At 38.6% G+C, this 27,932-nt stretch overlaps 1 protein-coding gene across 4 annotated transcripts; it reads right to left on the bottom strand.

Annotated features, from left to right (window-relative positions):
• Positions 1–1,169: 1,169 nt before the first annotated feature.
• Positions 1,170–27,932, bottom strand: LOC135468518 (polycomb protein suz12-like). Of its 4 annotated transcripts, none has more exons than XM_064746813.1 (15): positions 27,796–27,932; positions 27,466–27,512; positions 27,250–27,314; positions 18,282–18,347; positions 17,896–17,948; positions 17,296–17,366; positions 16,380–16,602; positions 14,963–15,168; positions 14,439–14,598; positions 10,833–11,059; positions 9,752–9,909; positions 9,061–9,150; positions 8,574–8,679; positions 8,029–8,108; positions 1,170–7,516 (listed from the first exon to the last, which is right to left on the bottom strand). In XM_064746813.1, exons 1-15 carry the CDS (start codon positions 27,893–27,895, stop codon positions 7,312–7,314), a joined length of 1,857 nt encoding a protein of 618 aa, XP_064602883.1. In that variant the 5' UTR covers positions 27,896–27,932; the 3' UTR covers positions 1,170–7,311. The 4 variants fall into 4 exon arrangements, with proteins under 4 accessions (XP_064602883.1, XP_064602892.1, XP_064602900.1 ...); XM_064746822.1 differs by having other exon boundaries at positions 17,896–17,942; XM_064746830.1 differs by lacking the exon at positions 27,250–27,314.

The raw sequence follows: 27,932 nt of genomic DNA, 5'->3' as shown, positions 1-27,932 counted from the left end.
AAGCCCTCTCACAGGAGTGGGAAAACATTCCACAAGTCACAACTGACCATCTCATCAGGTCTATGCGTCGACGATGTGTAGCAGTGCAGCAGGCAAATGGCGGACATACTCAGCTTTACAATCCGTTGTCCGTTGCCATCAGTTATGGAAATGTATTGCTAAGAGCCCATTTCATGCCACCCCACCGAAAAACGGTAGTGAAAGGAATTTGATAATGCAGTTGATTTTGAGTGTTGCATTCACATTTTTGTTCAGTAAATATGGATCTGCTTGATGGGCAGCACTTCAGTTGGAAAAACAAGTTGGCTATGTAAACTATTCAAGCCACCTCTCTTAGGAGAAGGCAGTGGGCCGATTCTATTTTCACATTCATGCAGGTCAAGCTTGTCAGCTTCCCCCAAATAACGAATTGTTATTACATCAGAATTGAAGTGAATAAAAGTTTTACGGAATAAGTTCTCATTGTGACTTTTAATATGGTGTGTCTCCTGTATTAATACCATGGTTCTCATTTATTTAATGCAAGGATGGGAATGTTAACTTGGGCACCAGAAGATGACATTAAAAGGAGGACCTAGAGCTTAACCCCAGAACACAAGCGTCTGATGCCTTTTAGGGAATGCAAGGATTCCCCGGTGACCTTGGATGCATTTCCACTGGTTATGGGAGATCAGTGGCACCATGGCTTCCATAGAGCTTAATGTGAGTGATCTGTGCTGACAGCATACTGTCACTTTCCGAATTTTTGGCAATAACACAGTGGCAGTCAGATGTGATTTGATTTGATGGATTTGATTGGTGTTTTACACTGTGCTCAAAAATATTTCACTTTTAAGACAGCGGCCAGCATCATGGTGGAGGAAACCAGGCAGATGTACCTTGTATCGTTTACTTGTGATTACTACGTGCACAATGTAGCATCCAGTTCCCGATGAAGGTACTGCTGTCTGAGCAAAGGGATTTTGATTGGTATGATTCAACTATACAATAACGTTGAAAGGCAAAAGAAATTTCAAGCAATCAGTCTTTTTACAGCTAGCAGTGGCTGAGGTTAATAACGAGAGAATGTCTTATATCAACTATATTGTCGGGCAAATCTATACATACAGATCAGCGCACTGAATTCAGTAGGATTGATCAACTAAAATTGAGTCTTGCACATTCCTTCATATTGCTTGGCCACAAATTGTTTATTTCTGAATGATTACAGTTTGTGCATAAAATGATAAAACAACCCTCAAACACACATGGATTCTAAATCATAAAATGTAAATATTTTAAGCTCTGTACACTTCCCCCTCTGCAATTTCAAAATAGCAACCCATAACTTTGCCCTTCTTATGTTTACTTTCAAACTTTGACAAACTTTGTCAATTTACAGGCCCTTCCCACCTTATCAGCTTATCTCTCTATCACACAAGCCTCCTCCATTTAGATACTTATTTAAATATACATATCAAAAATGAAAATGTGCAAATTTCTTTTTTCATACAGATTCACAAGTGACCATAATAAGAACAGACTATAAAAATGAAGAAACAGCAGCAATTGGTGATGCCAAACCAAACTGATCTGATGCATGCAAATGGTCCCTGGTCTCATAATTTATATACACTTTATACATAGCTCCAAAGCTGTTTGGACATCTGATTACAATGTCAAACTGAATTCTTTTCTCTTAAATTTTAAAGTATAGTAACAGTGCTAACATGTTAAGCATAAAACAGGGCCTTCTCAAGTAGGCCATATTCAAAAGATATGCATTAAATTAAATGCTAATGTTACTCAAATATACAATGTACATTCCCTAGAAATCAAATTACAAGCATACATGGCATCTGTGAACAATGAATTGTGTGTCCTGTACATTTAACACTTTGCAATACACTTTGTCTGCATTAAAAATACTGTGGTGTATATCCTTTATGTGATAAGAAGACGGCCCTGGTACAACAATGTGGCAGGTGGCTGATAGCATTTACCGGTAAACTGCTAGCAACCACTGGTACACCACCAGCCAACCACTGGCAAACCACTAGCACACCACTAGCAAACTAGTTGATTCACCACTGACTTTACATCTGTATTAAGTGTATTAATCCAAACAGCAACAAGACCAAAGAGAACATGGACTTTCCAGGTCAACAAACAACTAGCAGGTTAGATATTGTGTCAAAAAATAACTACACTAAATTTACTTAACAAAGGACAGATACATGTATCTGAAAATGTTTAACACTACTACTGTAAGCAGGTAGTTGAACATTAGTCACATAATGTATATCTTTTCAATTTATCATGCCAGCTTATGTCATCCTCAATTCCTATGTAAAGACGGACAGAAATTAAGGAGAAATGCTCAACACGTAGAAACATAATGGATGAACCATAAGGGTTTAACATCACACTGGCAATACGACAGACATATCTTGGAGAAGAGGTGTGTTAGCTTCTTTACCACAACCTGACCAATCGATTCTGAGGATATTTGACAAAAATGAACATTTTCCACTTCCTCCTTTATAGCCACGATATACATGCAGCTGGTATTGTTATACTGCTACTGTAATATACACAGTCATTCTATTCCATGTGAGAAGAGCTGTACCTCTACAACCTGAACACTTAAGTCAAGTCATACCATTTCCCTTACACCAGACCTTATTTCCTGGGTGATGATTTCACTTCACTCTGACACTAGTGAGAAGTGTAGTACTTTCAGCTTATACTTGTACCAGGTTTATACCGATACAATACTCTACCATATTCCATCAAACTGTTGCTCGCAGAGTTTTTCCTGAGTAAAATTGCCGGCCGTGTACATGTGCTGAAGTTTGCATGAATAATGAATCAGTCATGACTCAAGTGAAAGTACAGTGATCTTGTGATGTTATATGAAACTCAGGCAACCATGCCATTACATGTACTGTAACATGAAAAAAAAAAAAACTAACATATAACTCTGCAAGGTAACAGCAATTAGACCTACAGTTGACTGGCAGTTGTAATTTGTAAACTGTTGTAATGCGCGACTAACATTACTACGTACATTAACCTTCTGTACCTGTTAAGGTATCATTCTCATTGCAGGCCTTGTTATACAAAGACGCTGACACAAAGACCACCTTAAGTACCAGAATAAAACATTGAACTTGGATAATGTTAATTATGTTACAATTTTGACTAAAGCGACAATTTTGGAACAAATATGGAATAAATGTAACACTGAAAATCCACCTTTTTCTTCTGTCCAATCTTAATGCTTTTAGGATGTTCCTATACGTTAAGGCTTTCTGATCATGTAAGTATTTCCTTAACAAGAAAAATGATCACAACAGTCCTCACTTCCAACAGATTAGATGATTTTTAAGTTTTATTTTTATACCCCTGCCTCTGACATTGAAAAAAAAAAAAAGATTCATTCTGTCTGTAAAGCACCAATTTAAATTAGTGTGGTCCAAGTTAATAAAGGGTTAAAGTCACTTTGATGAGCAGGGTCTGCATATTGCCTGCATCCTTTTTTTATGAGTGTATGACATAGGCAAACATTAATAAATATTTTTTAAGATATTACACGATAGCATCTAGCATTATTATTTGTGTACATAAATATCCGCATCTGATTTCTTGTTGGATTAGTCCGCTACAGCATCATGAAACAACAGATCAACCATTGTGACCATGTGACCAGCTTACTGGTCTGGCTGCAGCTGGGAAACATGAGGTTTGTTAGGTATTTCTGGTAAATAGTGCTGGTTTACTCCAGCTATCTCCACCCACAAACCTGACCCATTACACCATAAAAACACCAATCAAAGACATAAATCAATATCCAAATCCTACATGTTCATAAAACAATTAGCCTTTGTCAATGTAGGGAGCAAGCAGAGGTGCAAGATGCTGCAAATCTTTAATATCTACAGCACATTGCCATGCTCTAAATTTGTTGGTTTTAGTACCTAAAAATATCAGATACTGTCATTATCTAGAACTCAATGCAAGATCATCCTTAGGCATTTCATTCCCCAGATTTCAAAGCAACAATATCAGGAGCCACTTTTACAAAACTTCGTTAGTTTTCAGCCTTATGCAGAATGATACAATGTGCACCTACCTACTTTTCACAGCTAAAAAGGTTATCTTAAGTGCTATTAAATAATAATATGACAATCTGGTACTGTAAGAAAGATATAAAAACGAGATAAAAAATATCTTAAAATGGCTAATCTGATCTTACATCTCCTATCATGAATATGGATGTTCAGATGTATATCTGTTCATGATTGTTAACCAAATGGTTTGTTTTTGGCAAGGAACCAAGCATCCCTGAGTATATCCTGCCAGGTAAATATCAGACATTGCCACATGACCACCCAAAATAACCCTGGCAGGTTCCCTCCGAAAATGAACCAGGACAATGTCCTCTGAAAATGATCCACGCAGACACCCTTTGTAAATGACAAATGTCAGAGGAGATTTTTTTTCATTAATCTGCACAACGATGCTCTGACCAGCCAATCTGCACTGTGGGAAATTGGGCATATCTGGAATTTGCTTTCGACAGAGGTTTACTGATTTATAAGTGGATTTACAAAATTTGACCTTAAACTTTGTAAGAGCAGTGTTACATAAACTTAACCATTATTTGATAGTTTGACACCAGACCTTCTTTATTCATGTATGGAATAATCAGTGCTTAAACTCACACTTCTTTTTTTTTTAACATTGTTAGGAAATCAAGAATAAATCTGCAATAGCCACGACATTATTGTTTTACGCCTTTCACCGAGCCCTTCGTCCAATGAATGGCCCATACCAAAAGATATGGGGCCCATGTTAAAAGACAGGATGTCAAAAACTGGACTGATTAACAAAAAGATGGACTTAGTCACATCTGATTTCAATCAAGTAGATATACATGAAAATAGCAGACATTTTCCAATGCAAAATGACAGGCAAGAGGTAAAATGAACCCACAAAATATCTATACATACACCAGCAGATCTGATGAAGAATTCCAGACAAGATGAAGAAAAACTTGTCAGACTTTTAAACAAAATGCAAATTTGCAACACTCAAGACATCCACAGAAAGTCATGGTTTTGCATTCAAGAACACAACATTTGGTCCAACCAACACACAGACTGACCAACCAGGTGACCTATAGAGCTGCTTGCCACAGCTAACTGTAAGTGTAACTTGAACCCTTAATGAACGTTTCTTCATGATGATCATGTGTACAATATACTGGTAATGTTGGTCAATAAACAAATTAAACTGAGGCTGTGTCAGCCATGACAGTGTACCACCACATCTACTATAAACCCATGTAACCTGTACATGTGGGTGATTTAAAAAAATAGGACAAAGGTTAAAGGTGGAAGTGTTGCTTCCTGAGTTACCACCTGAACAATGTGATGTAGGTGTGGGCATGCCATTTTGAGGATGAACTATGAGAGCAGAGAAGTCACAGCCAGTGGTCATAAGCGATGGCAGGATTTGCTGGAATGCCGCATCGAATACACAACTGATCCCAGTATGGCACAGTTTGTGTTGAGGTATTTTGCTGATGGAATTAACACCAGGCATTAACCATCACACCACTTCTTTTGCATATTAAGTCCCAGGTTCAATTTAACTCATAACTTTGCTCTAAAGTCCAAGATCCCAGCACAAAACTTGTCTTCTCCACGTGGTGGAAACCATGCAGATGGTTATGCCTGATTGGTTGTACGGTCTAACTGGGGGGGCACCATGTTGTTGGTTAAGTCTCTCTGATTTTACTCCTCAACTGGTGGCACCATAAAGATGGTCGTGCCTGTTTGGCTGTACTGTCTAATTGGGGGCACCATGCTGTTGGTTGTCTGTCTCTGATTTTACTCCTCAACTGGTGGCACCATAAAGATGGTTATGCATGTTTGGTTGTACTGTCTAATTGGGGGGCACCATGCTGTTGGTTTAGTCTCTCTGATTTTACTCCTCAACTGGTGGCACCATAAAGATGGTTGTGCCTGTTTGGTTGTACTGTGTGATTGGCGGGCACCATGCTGTTGGTTGTCTGTCTCTGATTTTACTCCTCAACTGGCGGCACCATTAAGATGGTTATGCCTGTTTGGTTGTACTGTTTACTAGGGGGTACCATGCTGACTGTGCCTATCTTTGTCGCAGTATCCACTTTGTGGTACCATGCAGCCAGTTGTGCCCGTCTTCGCTGCACTCTTCACTTTGTCGCACCATATAGCTGCATGTGTAACCTTGGTTACACCTCACGACTGGTTTACCTATTAGAGATTTGGTTTTCCTTGATGATGGTATCATTCGACACCAAAACTTTAACTGGTATTAGCTGTACCTGAAAACTGACTGCAATATGCATCAGTCATTTCACTCCTGTTCTGATAATAGACAAAGACACACTACTCCTATGACAGGTTGCACATTTAACATCTCCTGCTGAATTCAACCTCTTCCTTACATTTAACTCAAGTAAAAGTCTGGAACCAAGTCAGTAACTATCTTCGCCTTAAATGATTTTGAAGTTCATTTCTCAGGAAGTTACATTTGAGCGAGGTATAAACAAGACATATTCAGGAAATCACGGTGTTCTGGGATCAGTCTTGAGCATACTCTTGGAGAAAAAGAATTTACATACTCCAAACGAAGAAACAATATCAGTACCTTATGCAAATGTCCACAATTCCTCATTTGAATGACCTGTGACTGGCACAACAGTTACACGTCTCCGTCCTTCAATATCACCTGGCACTCCAAGCCACACACAAAACTGACTAGCTGTCCACTTCTTCTCAATGCTTGTATAATTCTTCTTAATCTGTCGATCAGTTCTCATTGGATGAACAATTTCTGCCATCAACATTCACACATCTACAATATGGTATTTCACACAATTCTCGGACACTTTTTACTCCTCTGTTAAGAAACTTTTCCACTTCTGCTTAAGCTCTGCCCACTCTCTTCATGCTATCACAAAAGTAATCCCTCAGGATAAACTTCTGCGACCCATGGCCTCATTTCCAATAAACATTATTCATTTTTTTACCAATTTCATCCCACAAAAACACTATTAAGTCAGAGAAATTTCCTTGTAAAAACTGACGACACATTCCTAAATGTGTACTGGTTCTTGTGCAAGGACTTGCAGTCCATCACACGAAAAAATAATTCTAACGGGCTCCACAATGTTCTTGACAACCATGGTTTCTCAGCTCAAACACAACCCTTAACTGGTGTCTCTGTGATCCATATTCCACGGTTTTGCTGCAGTCACACTGTGCTGCTTTCCCTGGCTCCTCATTCATCCACACCCATCTCTTCTCTCAGGTTTTGTAACATAGCATATGTCCTGTGCACCACTTCAGGTCGAATCAAACTAAAGTCAAACAAGTTTACTAAGTGCAATAAAAAATTCTTGCATAGTTTTCTCTGTATTATACTTGGTCCATGCTCAGCAACAAACTCCTTGCAAGCCACGGGCAACTGGCAGTCTGATATGTAACTGAAATGCATGAAAAGTTAGAATGTCCACATCAGTAATGATCAGTAATTACATGAAAAAACCACACAATACAAATGTACTTATATCATGGACCACGGTTATGAGAGTCTGGTATGCAACACTACAATCCATGCATAAAAGGAACATTGTATAAATAGTAGTCAAGTGCCTATGCATTTCAGGCTTTTGTTTGCTGTCACTGATGTTGAAAGCAGTACTAAATTTCACTTACATGACAGCATTCCACACTAGAGCCCCTAGCTCTTACATGACAGCATTCCTTCCTAGAGACCCCAACTCTTACATGACAATGAAGTATACACAGTATATGGACACGGGGATAACCAGCACTTGGCCTGCCCATATGCTGATATCCACGACAGAATTGTATCAAGGTGTCTAAAGGTCTCAAACTCACTAAGCAGATGCTCTTAACAATCACTTAATTATTATAAGGCACTTAACTGCAGCCTTTCTCTAGGTGCAAGAAACAACAAAAAAAAAACACTTACTTGTGTTTCATAACATGGACGTTCCATAGTTTCATGAGCTCTTTTTCCCCTTCATTCACATCAGAGAAGTCATCTATCATCTGTGAACAGAACATATCTCCATCACATGTAGGTCTTCGTATACTTATTCTGTATCCTATAATTCTATGTGGTAGCTGTGAGTTCAAAACCAGCTGATGCTGGCTCCCTCTTCGATTGTCCATGGGAAGGTCTGCCAGCAACCTGTGGAGGGTCGTGTGCTTTGCCTCATCCCCACTGGCCACAGTCATACAAGTGAAAGATTCTTGTCCACAGTGTTTAACACCAATCAAATAATTAACCAAATATTGCAACTAAGGCCCGAGAGGGAATCACAAACATTTTCGCTCAGGTTGCATCTGCACCAATTATTACGTTATCTATGCATCTGTCAGTCATGATGACACTGTTAACTAATACTTCAAAACCCATGAATAAACCTAAAAGCTGTTATCTATGAAAAGCCTGTCATACTATACTAGTGTACCAGCAGTTTGAACACAGTCTTTGTGACAGGATGCTCTTACGTTAATGGTTTTTTGTCGGAGCCATTCTGGGTCCTCTTCGTTCTCACTGTCGTAATCTATTTCCCAGGGTTTGATAGGCTGACAGGTGCTGGTGTGGAAGTACAACCTGAAACAGGGGGAAAACACATTAAGCAAGAGTAACAGTGACACAGACAAGTGTAACAGTAAGACATTAAGCAAAAGAGTAACAGTAACACATCAGACAAGTGTCACAGACACGTGAGAGGGGCAACAATAAAGTGTAAACTGATATCTTAAATAGAGTGGACAACAACAGTCCCAATGTTTTGTTGCACAAACAATGAAACAGGATCATCAAAAAAATTAGTTATAAAAACTTCAATGTCATTTGGTAGATTAATACAATATGGTTCAAAATTAATCACCTTTCATGAAATTTAATGCTTAATTTTATTCCTAATGTCTGAAGTGAATTTCCATGTCAAGTGATCATGATTGTCAGTCAGAGAAGCTGACCTGCACATACCTGTTGTGGCCCTGTAACAGCTGCCTGCTGGGCCGGTTCTCAGACTCTGGCTCCAGAAATTCAGCCAGGTATGGCTCGTGACGCTTTGGTCTGAGGGGAGGAAAAACAGTAATACTTTCATGCTGTCTGAGCAGGTTATAAACACAATAGTATGAAACGACAAGAATGTTCGAACCCATGTGCTCATAAAATACTTTTTTACCTGGTAGCCATTTGGGTAGCCACTTGTAAAGGAAACGCAGGCAACATATTATGGCAAGGATCGCGTTCTGCCTATGTACAGGTTACACAACCTGAATGTCAAGAGAACCCAAAAAAGTTTGACTGATAAATATTCAGCCACAAACCATTTCTAGAAGTAACAAGAATCTGTCATGAGAAATTGTTGACAGGCAACCTATTCCACTTCAGGTTGTAATCTTGAATTAAACTGAACTATAACAGTACAAAATGCTTGTACAAATGACAATGAAAAAATTACTGAACTGTGGGTTAAACAGAGGAAACTATGAACAAACTAAGACCAGGGATTCTTTTCACGGTTAGCGTGCAATCATGCACCAAGCAGTCAACTGCACAGATTTTTCTCAAGGGAACTCCAGTTGCACTTTATACACCACACTGTTTCCCATGCCTCTCCCACCCCTAACACACACACACACACACACAACTGTCAACCTGGACAATGCACCTGTAGACGATGACATGGGTGACGGGTGTTCTACGGACAGGGCCATTTCGGCTGAAGGCGTAGCCCACGTGGGAATGGAGATCCTGAGGGTTGCCCACGTAGGAGCCATCGTACCGCTCATTGATGGACACGTCTATCCTAGCACCCTTAGGATGAGGCTTCAAAACAAAACAATCCTCTATAAATACAATTCGCATCATCTTTCCATCCTTAAACAATGGGATATACTGATAACAATGAAATGTCCCCGACAATATCTTGGAATGAAATTTATATAGGTAAAATTTTCTTGTTATGTAGGTTTTAAGACACAAAAACACTTTAACAATGATAAAATATTTCTTAAAACATATTTACCATCTCGCAACATCAAAAATAATAAGTCTTCCATACTATCTCAAATGATAACGAAGGACAGTGGATCTCCTTCCAGTGCAAAAAAAAAAGAGATAGGAACGTCAGTTATAAAAGAATAAAATTAAATAAAAAGACTGTAAGTAGGAAGGTCTGCCAACACCATAATGCTGGCCGCTATCGTATAAGTGAAATATTCTTTAGTACGGTGTATAACACAAATCAAATAAATAAATAAATAAATAAAAAAAAGAGATGTAAACAGGACTCCATCATCCATGAAAATAAGAAAAAGTTTAACAAGGATTCTTAATGACATACAAGGTACATGTGTTTTTTCACAAACATTTTAATCAGGAATATTAAAATGCGAGTATGACTTAAGACCCACAGTTGCCAATCCAATCCAACCTTCAGCCAATCGTTTGAAATCTGTAAAAAGGTATCTTTTTTTTTTCTCTTTTGCTTGGGGGTTTAATGTCGTACTTAACAATTTTTCAGTCATATGACTACAAAGAATATCCTTAGTGATCATGTAATGTGCCTCCTTGCTGCACCGCTCTTTTATTTAGTGCTGCTTCACTGAGACGCCTTACCGAAGGCAAATAAAATGTTCCGCCCGAGTCATTTTACTGGTACGGGTCAACCAGTGGTTGCACTATCCCCTTCATGCTGAAAGCCAAGCGAGGCGAAAAGGTAGTTGTAGCACATAAATAATCTTACTGACCACATAGTTGAAGGTGAATCTGCTGTGGCACAGTCGGAGGTGTTTGAGTAGACTGTATAAGGTCCCCGAGTTGATGGAGCACCAGGGACACCTCAGGTCTTCCCTGGCCTCTGTCTGCTGCCTCGTGTTGTTGTTGTACATAAACTGATAAAATATACGTAGTCGTTTCTTTGGTGACGAGTGTGAATTGTTCAGTGATCTGCTGGATGGTATATCCCTGAGGTAGCCTGGACAGAAACAAAACTTGAATTTTAATCACCGCTCAATTTTAAGGATGACCCGACTTTGAGGTTGCCCTCACACAATTTGGTTGTTCTAACATGTATGTCTCAACATTTTCAATGAAATACATATACCTTCCCAAATAGGTATTAAAACCACCAACCAGCAATCCTTGATGTGACACAAAACTCCAGTTAAGTGAACAACCAACAAACAGCAAGGTTTAGCAGTTTGTAAAATCAAGAGATTTATTGGGTGACCAGGCCTTCAAACACGAGGCGAACTATCACACTCCCACACCTAACCACTCCTGAAACAAAATCTAGGTCTGCTAATAACATTCCATGTCTGACATACGATAAGCAAGACTGTAGGCAGTATAGATGTAGGTGTACAGATCACACTCCTTGTCTTCTGATAGGGGTTTAAAAAATAATAAATACGAATATGATCAACACAAAACAGGCCCAGGTAGTGTCTTAATGTCATAAGTGAAATACATATGCTAATATAAGCAATGTAATAGCCCTTGGGCGATTGTGCTTTTCTAGAAAAGGTAGGCTTTCAAATTTGGAAAAGAAACTGGATTATGGATCCTGGAATATGCAGCTATCGCTCTCTGTCTCACTCTCGGTGTCATGTTCAGATAAGACTTCTGTCGTAGCCTTTCTGTATGGAGGCTGGAGTGGCCCCCGTTTCCTGCTTGACAAATTGTTCCAGTGATATATAGCTGGCTCAGGGTCAAACATCTTTTCGGGTGTCAGTGTTGAGGGAACTCCTCGTCTGACTTCACCTTTTTCCGGAGACTAAATCCGCTCTCTCATTCCACTGAATGGGCAGGGAAGGTGACCACCGATTCTACGAGTGCCATGAAATTTGAACACTCTTCACCATACTTAATACTGATGTCTTTCCAAAATTCTGCAAGTTCTCTGCACTTCACATCAATGAGGTAGGACTCTCCTATCTCCAGTCCCTTTTTCTGGTCTAATTTGCTCATCCACACGTAGTCGGTAAACGGCTGACAATGCTTGGCGACGACATGAGATGTTCTGAATAAAATTGTCAATTTCCGAAGGGCCATCTTGTTCATTTTTCTGACTGCCCTCTCAACAGGGGTACATCCATGCTGTACAGAGGCTGCTTCAGCAGCCTGCAAGAAATTGGCATGAACTCTGCTCAGCTCGTGCACTTTTAAGCTTTCTACACGCAATGAACAACCAACTTGGTGAAGTTTCGATCTGCTGCTGCTGCATGTTTTTCACATACTGTGCAAAACATAAGCTGTCTGTCCCTATCAAACCGCAACCATGGCTGGCATCTTGATAACCATGACATCTGGAACTTTCATACCCGTTGATTATTCTCGTAACTTTTCTAGCGCTGTTTTCTCCACTGTAGTCTATCTTCGGTTTGGCTGCGGTTCATTCACATTCTGCAAATATCGTCACATATTGTAGGCTAGCGGATGGAACTGCACGTTGTCGTTGTCCAAATAGATGTTCAACACACTCTTTTACATTTTCACACATGTGCGTGTGTAGATGTTTTGGCCGCGGAAAAAATAGACTCGTCCGTATGCGCAGCGGAGTGATTTTACTGTCTCTGCGCATGTAGCATGTTTGTTGCTGCCGCATGCGGGTGAAAGTGAAACTACTGCAAACGTTCACTTACAGATTTTGTCATAGAAGTGACAGTACAAAACACTGCAACTATTATCCTTAAAGATTAGCATCAATTATCACAGGACAGCGGTTAGTTATGACAGAGATGAAATCGTAGGCTTTTAATAAGACACTTTGAACTTGTGAGGCCTTTTCACACCATGTGAGCTTATTAAAAGATCAGCTTACCAGCCGTCTTCATTCTTTGTGCCACAAAGGCAACAATAGTAAGCCTTGGGTAAGCTACCAATTTCTAAAGACAAACACATCTACTCAACCTCCTGCTGACTTTTTAGACTGATCAGAAAGAGAAAAGCAGAAACTAGTTAACAGTGTTCAGGCTTGTAGGCTTATCAGTTATGGGTGTAGCTCTAAAAACACATATACATTTTTTTCTTTTAAAAATATTTGCCAAACTGTTCTAGTAAAATGTGTACAATGTTACGTTTTAAGTGTAACATTTCTGTATTTTTTATATTCATTCCACACCTAATGTACATTACACATTGTAGCTAGTTTCTAGACCCCATGCCTCCAAACTTTCATATTACAATGTAGTGCAGGAGCCTGTGAACCAACGTAGCAAGTTTAAAAGGCTTTTCTCTTCCAAATTGAAATGAAATGTCCATAACAGTCAGCATTCAAGTTTCTGAACTTAAGTTTACACACAAGGAACAGAAGTATTATTGACTTCTAAATTCAGACACGGTTAATTTGAGTGCGACACATACGGTTGTAAAAACTTAAAGGGCGCCGTGTGTAATGTGACGTCGTCGTCACCGGGGAATAACGGGGCAGGAGTCCAGTGAGCTTGTCCAGTTTGCCAACAAAGAACAGGCCATAAAGCAGATAAACTAAGCTTGTTGTCTGAATGGCGGTACTTGATGTCAAAAGAAGGTTGAGTCCAGATACGATGACTGCCAGACTTTAATGAGGACAGACTGTTTTAACATCTGGAGAGTGGGCATTCACCGCTACAGAGCTCGTTGACTTATGCCAAAGGCCTACCAGCCGGTGTTTGATTTTACAGTAGAAGCAATTTTTTGGTTGTCTAATGAGGCATTTACAGTTGCCCGCTGGACATTTCAGTCACCTAAGACGACCGGACAACAGTTAAAACTGAGCCCTGTTAATCTCATGAAATTACTTTACCAGACAATATATGTAATATGAGAACAGGTGCTTTGTGAAGCATTAAATACATTAACATTAATTGTGACATATTCACAAAATATGAATATGTTCAGCAAACCGAATTATTCCATGCCATTAACTTGATTGCACATCAAATGGAACATAACACGGACAGAGTGGCTATCAAAATTTGGTTCCACTAAGACAGGTGTGTTGGTGGGCATGTATAATGCTGAATACTATTACATGCTTAAATCATACATGCAACAGTTCAACGTCAATGATTATTTGATTGGTGTTTCACACCTTAGTCAAGAATATTTCACTTATAAAACGGCTGACAGCATTATGATAGGAGGAAAGCAGAGCCTGGGAGAAGCCCACAAACATCCGCAGGTTGCTGGCAGACCAATGTCAATGATGACAGTAAAACTCTGAGGTGACCACTGAATGGGGTGCTATGCATTTCGTGTATGCTTTAAGGAAAAAACATATAATATAGCTTGCTTATTTCTGTCCTGTGCTAGAGTGCAAAATGCTGAGCATGACCAAACTAGATGTTGACACACTGGCCTGGATGTCTCACCTTTGCCATCTCTGGCTATACTGTTATTTATACAATGATTATTATAATGATTCCTAGTGCTTGTCCTCTCCACTCCTTGCTCATTCTCCACCACATCCTTCCACACCAGCGTGAACTTTAATGTCGGCCCTCTGTTAAAAACCTCAAATGGTCCTACGCTCTGCAAGGGGATATGAAATAAATTCTTACTATTAATATGTCATTTGGGCAATAACATCAAGGTAAGTACTAAATAGTACCATAGTACTATTATACATAAAGTCACTGGAAATATTTAACACTCAGAAATCAACTTCAATCTTCACTTTTATTCTTTTTCCTTGAAAAGTGGATAATAAAAAATACAAAACCATGTATCCAAACATTTAAAACCAGTCAGTAGTGGAGAAAAAAAAAACAAAACAAAAAAAACTGTGAGGTATTTTTACACAATAAATTTCTTGCTTATTTGCAATCTCCTGAAGGTGTGTGTATTTTACACATAAAATAAGAGTGGGTCATAGTGGATCAAAAGAATGGGAGACCTTGCCGTCCAAAACTGTCTCCCAGGTTGCCTGTTTCTTAGGCAAGGCCTTTGTGCCGAGATCGCGGAGGGCCATTTCATACTCTCCATCTGTCAGCTGACATCGCTTGTGACGATCATAAATGACTAGTTCTGAGCCAAACAGCAGCACATCTTCCTCAAACGGAGATGTTCTGCCATTTCGTCTTCTCTTTGTTTGAGGTTCCTCTGATGACATCAGGATACAACAGAAAAGCAAATAGTAACCAACCAAACCTGAATTTAACAATATACAACACCATTCATACAGGGATTGACATTTATCTTTATATATTATTACCAGAATGTTTTGAAACTAATGACTTACATACAAGATATATGATCGTACCTATTTACCTGATGGACTTAAGGACATCAAGGTTACTCAAAATATATCAGGGTTTTACCCAATCGGCTGACAACAGTAAATTTTCTTAAATCCCTAAACAGACTTTTAAGAAACAAAATACAATCAATCAAATATTCTCGACATAACTACAGTCGGACAACAGTATTAATGGTATCATTTAGGCCTTTTTCTTACTAGGAAGTAAATGCACCACAGCATCTGGGTGCAGCACAACTTCCAATAGGGTTCTTCAACATAATTAGGTTGGTGTGTAAATAGGCTATCATCCCTTTCATAGTCCATGGTGTCTTAACCATTAAATTACTATACTGACCATGGTGACCTTTGAAAATAGAGCAAGGCCACTGAAAATAAATAAATCGCTAAGGATGTTTAGAGATGAAGTGTACTAAGGAAATACATGTACTGTTCCTCATGGTTTTAAAAAAAAGGTCAAGGTCACTTAACATTAGAAAGGCTCTTTCCCAAGGTTGTGCTACAGTTGGATATACATGTGTTAAACAGTTCAAGAAAGTGTTTAGAAAACAATATAAAAAATGGATACCCCAGTCCTTATTACCTTTGAAAAAATGGGTCAAGGTCACAATAATAAATGTATAACGTTCTTCCCTAAAGTCAAATATGACTGTGAGAGATAAATGTTTACAAGTTGATCACATGTTGAAGTATAACTTGAACAACCTACAATGACCTTAAAGAACTAGGTCAAGGTCACTTATACCTCTATGGATGTGTTGCCTAAGTTTGGTATATATGATTTCACTCGAGTCCCAGAAGATGCTGCATATAAAATAGACAGATGGATTGAAGCACACCACTACAACACCACCTCTGGATCAGTACTAGCGATGGGTAAGCCAGAACGGGCCAAGGAATAATAACAAGCAAGCACAAGGTACTTTCAACTCCCACATTACGGTACACTGCTCTACAAGCTCACGGCTGGTACTTTTCAATTGGCCTAGTCTTTAAATTTTCAAACTTATGGGTGAAGCTGATGCTGAGTAACTCCCACATGTTGTGAGCTCACCTGAATCCAGAGCATCCCCATTACACAACCCGTTGGGCAGAGATCGTCTTACCGGGCACGACACCCGGATCACAAGCACATCGGACTTGACAGAATGGCCGTTGTTGTTCTGAAAGTTTTCGGGTCCCACGGAGATAGGATCAGGGAGGTCTGGGTTATGAGGACTAGGGTTGACACATACTTGTACCTTACCTAAACTTGTCTGCTGAGGAGATGAAACTTCCTATAGAAGAGAGACACAAGGGCTTATCTTCAATCACCAATTGATCGAATCAAGGCTTCAACATTCATTTCAGTATCATTACTGCAGAACAGTCACATTGTAGCAGAATTTACCATGGTGCATCATGTCACCGACAAATAGATAGGACACCTAACTACAATAATATCAAAGCAGCTATAATGTGACAGTATGTTTTCGAATCAATATGACCCACAAATATACTGAGTGGTTTAATGTACTAGCGCAGCATAATGGCTCCGAAGCCTCTCACCAATGCAGTAGTGGAGTTCAAGGCCAGCTGAGATGGACTTCATCTCTGGTCGTACGTGGGAACGTATGCCAGCAACCTATGGATGAGCTTTTCCCAACCTTTATCCCACCATAAAGGTGGCCTCAATCATATAAGTGAAATATTCTGGAGTAGAGCACAAATCAAATATATACATCAATAAACTATAAAGTACTCTAATATACTCAATAATAATTTACTTAAACAAAAGTCAAATTACAGGTGGAGGAAAATTTCAAAGTTAGGAACGTGACAAAGTTAATAAGAAAAAAAGGAGTTTTATACAGTTTTTACCAGACTGATACAAGAGTTACCAATGTATGAAGCCACGCAAAATATGTTATGTTTATCCTTATGGTGCACTTGATTATCAAAACAATATAAGGATTAATTTGAATTCAAACCTTTCTTTTCTTGTGGCACATTTTCAGCAAACAAGCCTCCACATCAATCCTATCACCATCTGTTTTGAATGCTGGAAAAGGCAACAAATGTTTCTTACATTCTGTCAATAACATTCATTAATATTCTTTGCAAAGCAATCACTGCTTCACTGATAGTAACACATGAAAACATGCATGGCAACATCCCTTTGTGCAGTTACGATGCTTTCTGGCACTGGAGAACTAATCAGTGGTTTTCAAGAAGGTACGTACAATAAATAATATTATCCACAAATGAGGACTAATTTCCTAAAATATTTAGTTCAATGAGTTTTCAATAGTAATTCAATGAATAAAAGTGATCTTTTATGAATATTTTTCAATTTTGCATGTGCCGTAAAGCAATGACATTGCCAGGATTTTCGAACATCGAAACTCATAATTCCTAGAATTGCATTTTTTCAACAATATTTTAAATACCTCCGAACAAAACACTTGCAAAAGTGAAGATAACAAAAGATTCATCTGAACAACAGTAAGATTACCTATTTTACTTTTCATTAACACATAAAACAATATACTGATTAAGTCATAAAAAATATTTAAAACAGGATAACCTACCATGTTTGTCCATAAAACCAGTGAAGAGGATGTTCATGCATTCTGATCTGTAACTAATCAAAAATATTCTATAGAACAAACTTTCACATCACCATACTGTTTCTGCTCATCAAGCATGTTCTGGCATGTAGTGTATATAACGTCAATAAAATGAGTACAGTTTAATTTGATATTATATGTATTTGCATGCATTTTGTCATCAGAACTAAGCTGAACATTCAAGTCAGGTTATACATTAGTCAAACATAGTTTAGGATTTGTTTCCTAATCCAGGATTTTCAAGTGGCAGTATTGTTTCATATGAACTGCAACTTGCATCTATAAATCTCTGTCATTGCTTGAACACAAGAGAAGAATATAATGCAAATCTAAAATAACCCATTCACCTTGCTTGGGAAGCCTTTTGCTTTGCTTCTGTCTTCTCCAAGATAGAGTCTATACTGAACTTTTTCCTGGTGACAAAACATATATAAATATAATTTTGGACAAATAACATTACAAAACAAGATGTCAATTGCTGTGTGATAGTTCTTCAGATTTTCTCAACAACAAAGGGGGGAAAAAAACATTCAGTTTTCAATAAAACCCAATGCCAGATTCGATCCCCTCAAGGGAAGCCCCTTCCAAACTAATATGTAGGAACACTATGAAATCACTGACTGCTCCCTTGCCAGGCTAACACAACCGATAAATCAAAATACTCCATGCCGGAAGAGCACGTGAACATATCTAGATCTACGTGATCTCGGTTTGGGCCTTCATGCACACTGAACTTTCGGCTTTGAACGTTGAACGCTGAACGCTTGTCCACAATACAATATTTACCTAGCAAAAGCCATGCATGCCACACTTTATTTGTCCGATGTTTTGTATAACTTAAATAGACTGAAATGACCAAGCAGCCGACCCACGAGTCGGCAGGTGCACGGACCAAGTATGGCTTCTGGCTTCAGAAAATCGCGGCATCTTTTATTTTAATAAATCGAAAAAAAAAAAAAAGGCAAAACGTTACCTTGAAATGCGTCATGTACGTCGTGCTTTCTCGGCAACGACAACTTCGGCACAACAACGTTTTAAATGCCTGCGGTGACGTGTAAATTTATGACATGAGGTTACAAAAGTAGGCCTCCGCCAACAAGCACACGTTTGGATTAATGGCAAGCCTACGGTCGGTATTCAATTTTGTATCTATACTTCAACCTGTGTTCCGTGAGCAATTCAACATGTGTTGACACCTGAGATCGAAGAAGTACAATTTAAATACAGCACATGGATGATGTATGGGAAGAGCCCTGTACATAACAGTGAGATAGGCCTAGGCCTACACTAGAAAAAAAAAACTTAAAATCTCCGTCCTCAGGTCTCGTTGTAGGCCCCCATGCAAATGTAGGACTCCTTGTGTTAACCACAGTATGCTACGAGGAAAAACAGCATTCTTATATTTTGTTGTTTCTTAACTGGGCGAAACCCAGTTCAAATGTACATTCAAATTTAAAACGAAATTATCTGGCCTCAGGTCGACATCGCAAACGTCGACTGTGTTTTTGGACCTACGGCTTATAGGCTTAGGCAACCTAAACCAACACCACTCATGCACACACAAATCTGTACATTCCCCTTGCATGTATATGCTTCCGGTAAATGTTCCTAAGTTATACGTATAGTGTACTAGTGGATTTGCATTGCACAAGGTAATAAAGGATGCACTTGTAAATGGACTTTTCCCTATTCTGCCCGCCTTGTGGGCCTGTAAGCATATTACATCAGTGCCAATCCAGCCGTTAAAATCTATGGAGTCGGCGGACTCTACACGGTCCCACACGCAACAGTTCACCTACCGGTACACAAACATGTAGGCCTATACAGCTATTATGCTATATACACAAGTCCTATATCCGATGTGTTGGTATATACGTGTTACACGTTTGTTCACTCACAAGATATCGCCTTCACTCAGATTATATGTTTATGAGTACATCTATTATATCGTGTATCCTTCGATTGATATGTAGTGGCTGGCCTACTTACACAAACTCGTTTTTTCTTTCTTTCAGAGAAGAAAAACATTAAACAAAATTAAGCAACTCTAAATTACAACAAATACGATTGCGTTCTTTTCCGGTTTAGAGGCTGGCCTATATATAACAGACGCATCAGCATATCGAGGGATTTTAACAGTCGCTTCCACGGATAAAACGAGCGCACGCGCTGTTATATCGATCGGTGGCGACAAATGGTACAACTTATTTAGTCCCCTATATACCGACAGCGTTATGGAAACGATATTTTTCATTGGCATGTACGATCACTTGACACCACACATAACACGTGCATTTACCACTACCTCTCTTCAATGGTTTAAATGCGGGAACTACCGTGTGGCTTATAGACATCTAAATATAAATTGGTTGAAAATTTCTATCCAGAATGTCACGAAAATGACTTTTTTGAATATTTCAATAATACATATGCTTTTGCGATAGATTAGCAGACATTGTAGCTGAAGTATGTTATCTCATCCAATTTCTCGACACCAATGCTACTCATTTATTAATTAATTTGGTTGGTGTTTAACGCCGCACTCAAGAATATTTCATTTATTCGACGGCGGCCAGCATTATGGTGGAAGGAAACCGGGCAGAGCCCGGGGGAAAGCCACGACTATCCGCAAGTTGCTGACAGACCTTCCCACGTACGGCTGGAGAGAAAGCCAACATAAGCTGGACTTGAACTCACAGCGACCGCATTGGTGAGAGTCTCCCGGGTCATTACGCTGCGTTAGCGCGCTAAACAACTGCGCCACGGAGGCCCCCCTAATGCGACTCAATAATCATTTATGCATGTGTTTACGTCAGTGGTTCTTTGATCGTTTAATTACATGTATGTATACACCGGATGCTTCTATTTCTCAGAGAATGAACAGTATGACAAGCCGTCTTGATATTGTAATAGCTGCTGTGATATTCACCTAACATTTCATTATTTATGCCTCATTACATAAAAATATGAAAAAAATAATTATACATATTCTGAAATCTTCTGAGTATAACAATTCGTACATATGTGTAAAAGCTTTGGTTTATACTCATACATACGGAAAACTTTAGAGCATACAGCATGTGATGTATGGATACACGACGGACTAATTCAATGAACTATAAAGGTACCGATTTGCTTCAGAACTCCAAACGCACGAAAACTGGATGTCTTACAGTGTGTATACACTGTAGGCTATACTATTACATTACTGCTGTGATATTCACCTAACATTTCATTATTTAGTCCACTTCATTTCTGATACAGCCGACATGTATAGTCATTACTGAAGTATTGGTCTATGCCTACAGGATGTGGCGCCAAAGGAGGATACAAAAATGATGGTCTCAGAATTCCAACTCGTGACTGTCCACTATAGGAATCACGACGACAAAAGTTTGGCCGTTTTTACAATGCATTCTTTTCTTCGACAAAATGAGCATCCACAGACGGGTTACACATCATGATCTAATATTATACTAGTATACTCTGATGCTATAATGAAGGCCGGAGCAGAGTAGCGAGTAATACTACATACAAATGACAATAATTTTACAGGAATGTCCGGCATTTCGAAGTGACCAATAACGTCGGCATGCATGTCATGTGCTTTTTACACGCGTCCATGAATTCTGTTCATTTCATTTTTACTTTAAATATATTCCCACTATTTCTTTATATTCACTATTAACTAAGAGTTTTCAGCTGTCGATATTTAATTTGCACGTTGGCAACAGTACCACGTGCAATCCCTGATCTTGACTTATAAGGCTGCGTGTTCCATATATGTAGAGGCATATTTACACGACCAGTCGTCCGTGAAACCGAGCCAGTAGTACAACTGAAATGGAATATACGCAATACACATTATCTCCAAATGCTCAGGCGGCCACCGAAATTGGCATAAAACAGATTTGGTGAAGTTCGCGTGTGTGGTATATAAAGATCAGGGGAGATGACAGTTCTCCCAGACATTTTGTGTCCTACTTAAGGATTAATCGCCCAAAACTAATGTACAATTCCACGCTGTTTTTTTACATATAGGGACGTCAAGCCTACACCAACTCACATATGGGACTTCACGAGTCTATCACGGCATTTTATAATTCTTCACATTACAACCAAATGTATACTATATATAAATGTATATATATACAGATAAAGAGTAACATTTCAAAGAATATGAAATGCTCTTCCTGCATGGCAAATGATTCGATAGAAACAACCGATTTGGAGGCCTTCTCAACGTCGCTTTCACTTTCACTTCAGCATTAAATTAGAGGAGGGCTGGAGCATGTACATTTATCCACCTTGACACCAATGTAGCATTCAATGGACAGGTGACGCTTCCAAAAAATGATTATTAGAATATCATCCGTGTAACTATAATAATTATATCCTCCCATCCATGTTGGGTTGTTCTTGATTTCATGCCCGCCAAAATAAAGTGGATACTTTCCTACAAAATCCAAGTTCTCGTGTTTATTGTTCAAAGCACGATTACCATTTACGGCACCGTGGCTCCGATATGATTTTGAAACCACTATACAGTGCGGTGTGGTAACGTCAAAATCATATTGGAGAGAAAGGAGCGTCAAGTAGAGCTAGATTACCATGAAGTAACACAACTCCCAAATAACGTACAGAAAAAGAAAAAAAAAGGTTCATCACCTTGCATCTTAACATGAAGCACTAACAATTTGTCCTTTAAACCATGACCCAAGCATGCAATATTTATCCTCTGGAAAAATATCAATTCTATTAAATTTAACTATTCCCATTATGACCAAATAACATAAACCGTCTCATAAACCGCGTCTTGTACTCATTGCCTTTTAGAAGCCATACAGGTAGACTAGTGATTCGGGGACGTTACTATGGCTACACGATCACTTTTGGCCTTGGAAAAGTCAGGTAAACACACACACACATCATCAACAGCTGACCGACTTCAACATGCAAGGCAAGAATTACACCTTACCCTAATAGAAGTTAACTAATCATGCGTCTTTCCGGCACAAATCGGTCAAACGTAAACCATTGCAGACCTTAACGTTTTCCTTGACGGCTTTAAATGACCTTCGTCAAATGACGGCTACATGCACATCCAATTCATGGCCGATCATGTTTGTTTTTTTATAAAGTGTATGATTTGTTTGGATTCTGGGTATGGCGATGACAGAAAAAGACAATTTGTAACAATTAACCGGCTGCAAATTTCCACTTTCCCAGTGGGCCAGGTTCGAGTTGCACGATGGACACGACCCTATACTCTATCTTCCAAAAATGGTTTCATTTCATGGAACTGAAAAAAAGAATCAAGACCACAATTACCATTACCTACTTCTGGTTCGGGCTACTGTAGTTTCAGCTACTTTAACACCATTTTTCTGGGATTTATTATTTGGTGGGGGGGGGGGGGGTCTACTGTTCTCTTTTTTGGGTGTCATTCTACGGGATAAGCTACGAACGTTTACCACATGGTACGTTCTGGTGAGTTTTAGTTGAGGCGGATACATACACCTTCACAGGTGGTGTCAAATGTCTCCGTCAGGTTGTCGATCTGACACCTCAAAACCTCTCTTGCGCGGCTCAATCTAAAAAATTTCACCCTTCATGGTCCCTTGAAATTTTATCGGTGCAGTAATTTCTCACGAGTCGGTTGACAATTAACTGGCTAAAGGAGCGTTTTTATAGGGATTGCTCAGCGGCAATGAATGTTAATATCTAAATAACTGTAAAATTAACTGCAATCCGAGGCCATAAACTTCCACTGCAGCAGTTTTCAAGCGACATTACAGTTTTTCTCCATAAAATCATTGAGTGTCACGTCAACATAATTATGTAGCATATCGGCACAATTTAATGAAGCTTCTAAATAGTTTCTAAATTATTTCTGATTTCACATGGCATCTGACTATGGCATAGTAACAGCAAAATTCAAACAAGACTTCTGGGTATAGCAAGTTCTTTCTTCCTTTCCTGTAGAGCTAACCGAGTCATGCATAGGGACACTCATATTTGTAGATCCACACATGAGAACCTGCCATGTGGAAATCACCACCAAACTCTCAGCTTTAATAAGGCTACCAAGAGCTGGACTAACCATTTGACCTCACTGGTCAAAGGCAAAAAATTTATATATATATTATACTTTACAACATTAGGAAATCCTTTCAAATGACAAGCACACATTGGTTCTAGTAACTTTGTTTCTGGGAAATTGTCCTGAAAAGGTTTTCAGGTTTAATGTGTCAAAATTGATATAATGATATTTATTTATTTATTTGATTGATGTTTTATGCCGTACTCAAGAATATTTCACTTACATGACGGCAGACAGCATTATGGTGGGAGGAAACCCGGCAGAGCCCTGGGAAACCTACGACCATCCGCAGGTTGCTGGAGGACCTTCCCACTTATGACCAGAGAGGAAGCCAGCATGAGTGATATAGTGATTTTCATGGCTTACTACCTCAATTCAGACATTCTCCAGCAGGGTCCTTTTTAATTTTCCTCTGTGAACAGAGCTCAACATACTTTGTCTTGCAAATTTATTATTTTTGTAGATTCACCTTGATGAAGTTACTCATCTATTCTTTAGTTGGACTGAACAGGCCTCCAAAAGAAGGCAAAAACAAGTGTCCCCTAAGGGTTATCTGGTAAATCACCTGCAGAAAAGAACCAAACAAATGGAGCTCAAGTCATCAATAAACTTATTTATGTGTGTTACTGTAACAGCTGAGCATGTTTGTTTGTCAGTATGAGATTATTTTTTTTATTTCATTGCTATTTTAGGCCGTACTCAAATATTTCACTTGTTTGAGAGTGGGTAGCATTATGATGGGACAAAATTGGGCAGAGGCTGGGGGAAACACATGACTATCTGCAGGCTGCTGACAGGAGAGGAAGTCAGCATGAGCTGGACTTGAACTCACAGCTACCCCATTGATGAATGCTAGTACAGTAAGGTATATACTCTTTATTAATAAAGCAATGGGCAGCACTGACTAATGATTAAACAGAAGTTTCCACAATACTAAGTGTTTCTTTTCTGCACAGTTGAGTGAAGTATACCAAATAATAACCAAGTTACTCATTGGTAGGTCAATTTCTGTTCATTACAATGGGAAAACATTGAGATAGCCTAGCAACCTATCTCAAGAGTCTTACCAAATATTTAATGTAAATAATTGTAAGTCTGCAACAAAAGCATGATCTGTGCCCAGGGCATGTGCTAAACAGTACACACTTGAAATCAGGTTTGAGACGAAAAATTTAGGCCAAGTTTATGATTCTACATTTACTACATTTGACCCAAAATTTGGTTCATGATTAAATTATTCATTTTTCTTGATTCTGAACGTTGTACTGATCTTAAAAAAGGTGAACTGAGGTTTCTTTGAAAGGGAGGATGATATACTACTGCAAAAATGTCTTTTCAATATTTTTAAATTCAAAATGGGTTGAATATGTTGAATACAGTAAAAGTTAACTGACTGAACACCAGTTCTTGGGATGCATAAACATATTTAGCTTAGTCTCTTGCATATTAGAATTGTGGTCGGGTAACTCAAGAGTAAGCAGAATCATTAGGGTCTCATAAGTCTACACAAGACATAGAAAGACCAGTACAAGGGCAGGTGCACAATACTTTTTCCCCCACTACCAAAAAAATAAAAAAATAAAAATAGCCCTGACTTTTGCTGTGATTAAGAAATTCTCCAAAATAAAAAAAATCAGCTTGTTATCTTCATTTTTTCTCTTTCTTGACCCGATCTTTCCCATTTTATATTGTCTTAATATAGCGTCTCAAAGACACTGAGTCACCTTTACTGATTAAACCTATGTGTGCAACCTCTGTAAACCATAACTGAATCAGACAACCTGTACCTCTTTTTGAACTAGTTTATATCATGGATTTTAAATAAATATTCTTTAGTGGACTTTTTATACACTATATACCTCTAGCTAGGTATTTTTACAGCGATGCCGCACCCTGCCACTAACCTAAGACACTTTCTGGTCAGTCACAACAGTAACTGACAGACAGTGAGAATTGTCGTTTGTCATTTTTTTTAAAGAATGTACCTTTGCACCCTACCCCTTTTGGTTCCTAGCTAGGGTCTACATACTGGCACATTTGACAAGACTGGACACATTTGACGTGTGTTAAAAATACAATTCCACTTTTAACAGCTTACAAAACTCAATAGCCCTCTTAGAGTGCGAAATTAAATGTGACATGCCAGACTGCATTAGATCTTGATCACTGAGAAGTACTAAATCAAATGTGACCACCACTCAATCTCTTGGCCTTAAGCAAATATTTACATTTAAATAATATTTATCTGTCTTCTCATGTATTATGGATTACAATGTTTACAGAATAATGTCAAGCTGTCTGAGAGGCTGGCCCCAGGATCACAAAGCGATCTTAGGCTTAAGTCAAAATTTCACACCACTTTAAAATTGTTATTTCTGATGAAACAGAGTCAAAATATTGCCTGACAACATAAATTCTGGGTAGGTTTTTGTAGAATAAATTTCAAATAAAATAACGCGAAAGAGCACACCACATTTAATAACTAAAATTCTGACCTAAGATCAAGATCATTTCATGATCCTGGTGCCTGATCAGTACAAACATCTCTGCTTGCTTGTCTGTTAATTTAAGCAGATGACATCTTGATGCTGTCAGTTTTAATTACCAGATTTTTAACATTTTTACATCCAAATAATATTAAGGAACAATTCAAATGAACTGCTCCATCTGATATGCCAGATAAATGAAATTTTGAAAACCTCTACCTATCTGTCAAGTGAAACCAATTACTACAGCCATTCCAGTTTTTCCTAAAATCTATATATACCAAAAGATTAAGTACATCAGATGATCTCTTTTATACAGGAAATGGCTTATCATTGAGGTATTCAGAGAGTTTTTATTCATTTGATACAGAAAACATTCCTGGCCAACATAACAAGAATGCCATAACCTAAACCATTAAGATCACATTTAACATCCTCTGATATTAATATGAGATTAACATTTCCTTCAATATGTACATCAATATGCGACTTCACTGAATACCATGCACCAATAGCTTTGCTACTTCCTTATAGAATTTGACAGGGCTATTCACCGCTAAATAAGCAACCTGTCAAAGTTTAGTTCTAAGCTAGTAGAGAACAGATAAACGAACTTTTTGATGCACAAATAATTACATACTCACACTTTCTCCATATATGTTAATACTTAACTAAGATACATGCACATTATAAGCCTCTTTGTGCTATACTGAACAAAAATCTCACCTTTTCGTGTTGTTGAGAGATCGTCTGTGTTTCATATACCACAGATTTCGAGTTAAGAAAATAGGCTGAAATGTCAAAATAGAGAAATTGATTCAACACCCCATTATAATGATTGTTATCACTAGTTTTTGAGATATCTTTTAAATAACAGAAGCTTAAAATACTATACTAAACTAAACTAAAGTACTAAATGAAACTGTAACAAACCATACTCACAGACACAGCGTTACGTGTGCGGAGATATCTATAGATCTGGGTGGGTTCTGAAAAAAAAAAAAACAACACAGAAAAACCAGGGGCATTAATACGATCATTGGGATTGTAATTCCAGATACAAGACTATGGGTTACTCTGGTAAAATTGATTGGGTAAAATTGACATGATGTGATCCGGTATTTCGCAGGTCAAGTAGCCACATATTAAGGCCATGTTTTAAACTATTTTAAGGCCACGGCGTCACTGGGCCGAAAGGATCACTGTACATCCAACCATGACCGTCCCCTTTATAACACAGGGCAAACAGCCTTACACAAACACATGGCTTACTCTCAAAAGCTTGCAAGAACAGTTCATGATCAGCCTGTACTGTTTCGAACTGTTGTTCCGCCGCATCATGGCCCTCTTTGGCTCGCTTTCTGGGCCGCATACTTCTTCAAATCGTACGATCCGACCCAACAACCTCT

This window comes from Liolophura sinensis, chromosome 1, assembly GCF_032854445.1.
Source record: "Liolophura sinensis isolate JHLJ2023 chromosome 1, CUHK_Ljap_v2, whole genome shotgun sequence".
Lineage (NCBI taxonomy): Eukaryota > Metazoa > Mollusca > Polyplacophora > Chitonida > Chitonidae > Liolophura > Liolophura sinensis.
This window is presented reverse-complemented; position numbering and strand designations above follow the sequence as displayed.

Bases quoted from the DNA above. Each gene is read 5' to 3' on its own strand.
- LOC135468518 (XM_064746813.1), bottom strand. From the start codon at position 27,895: ATGCGGCCCAGAAAGCGAGCCAAAGAGGGCCATGATGCGGCGGAACAA. The intron at 9,910-10,832 runs GTCAGTAAGATT...TTTGTTTTGAAG, and splicing joins GATTCACCTTCAACTATGTG to CCTCATCCTAAGGGTGCTAG. The intron at 8,109-8,573 runs GTAAGAGCATCC...TTCTGTTCACAG, and splicing joins TCCGACAAAAAACCATTAAC to ATGATAGATGACTTCTCTGA.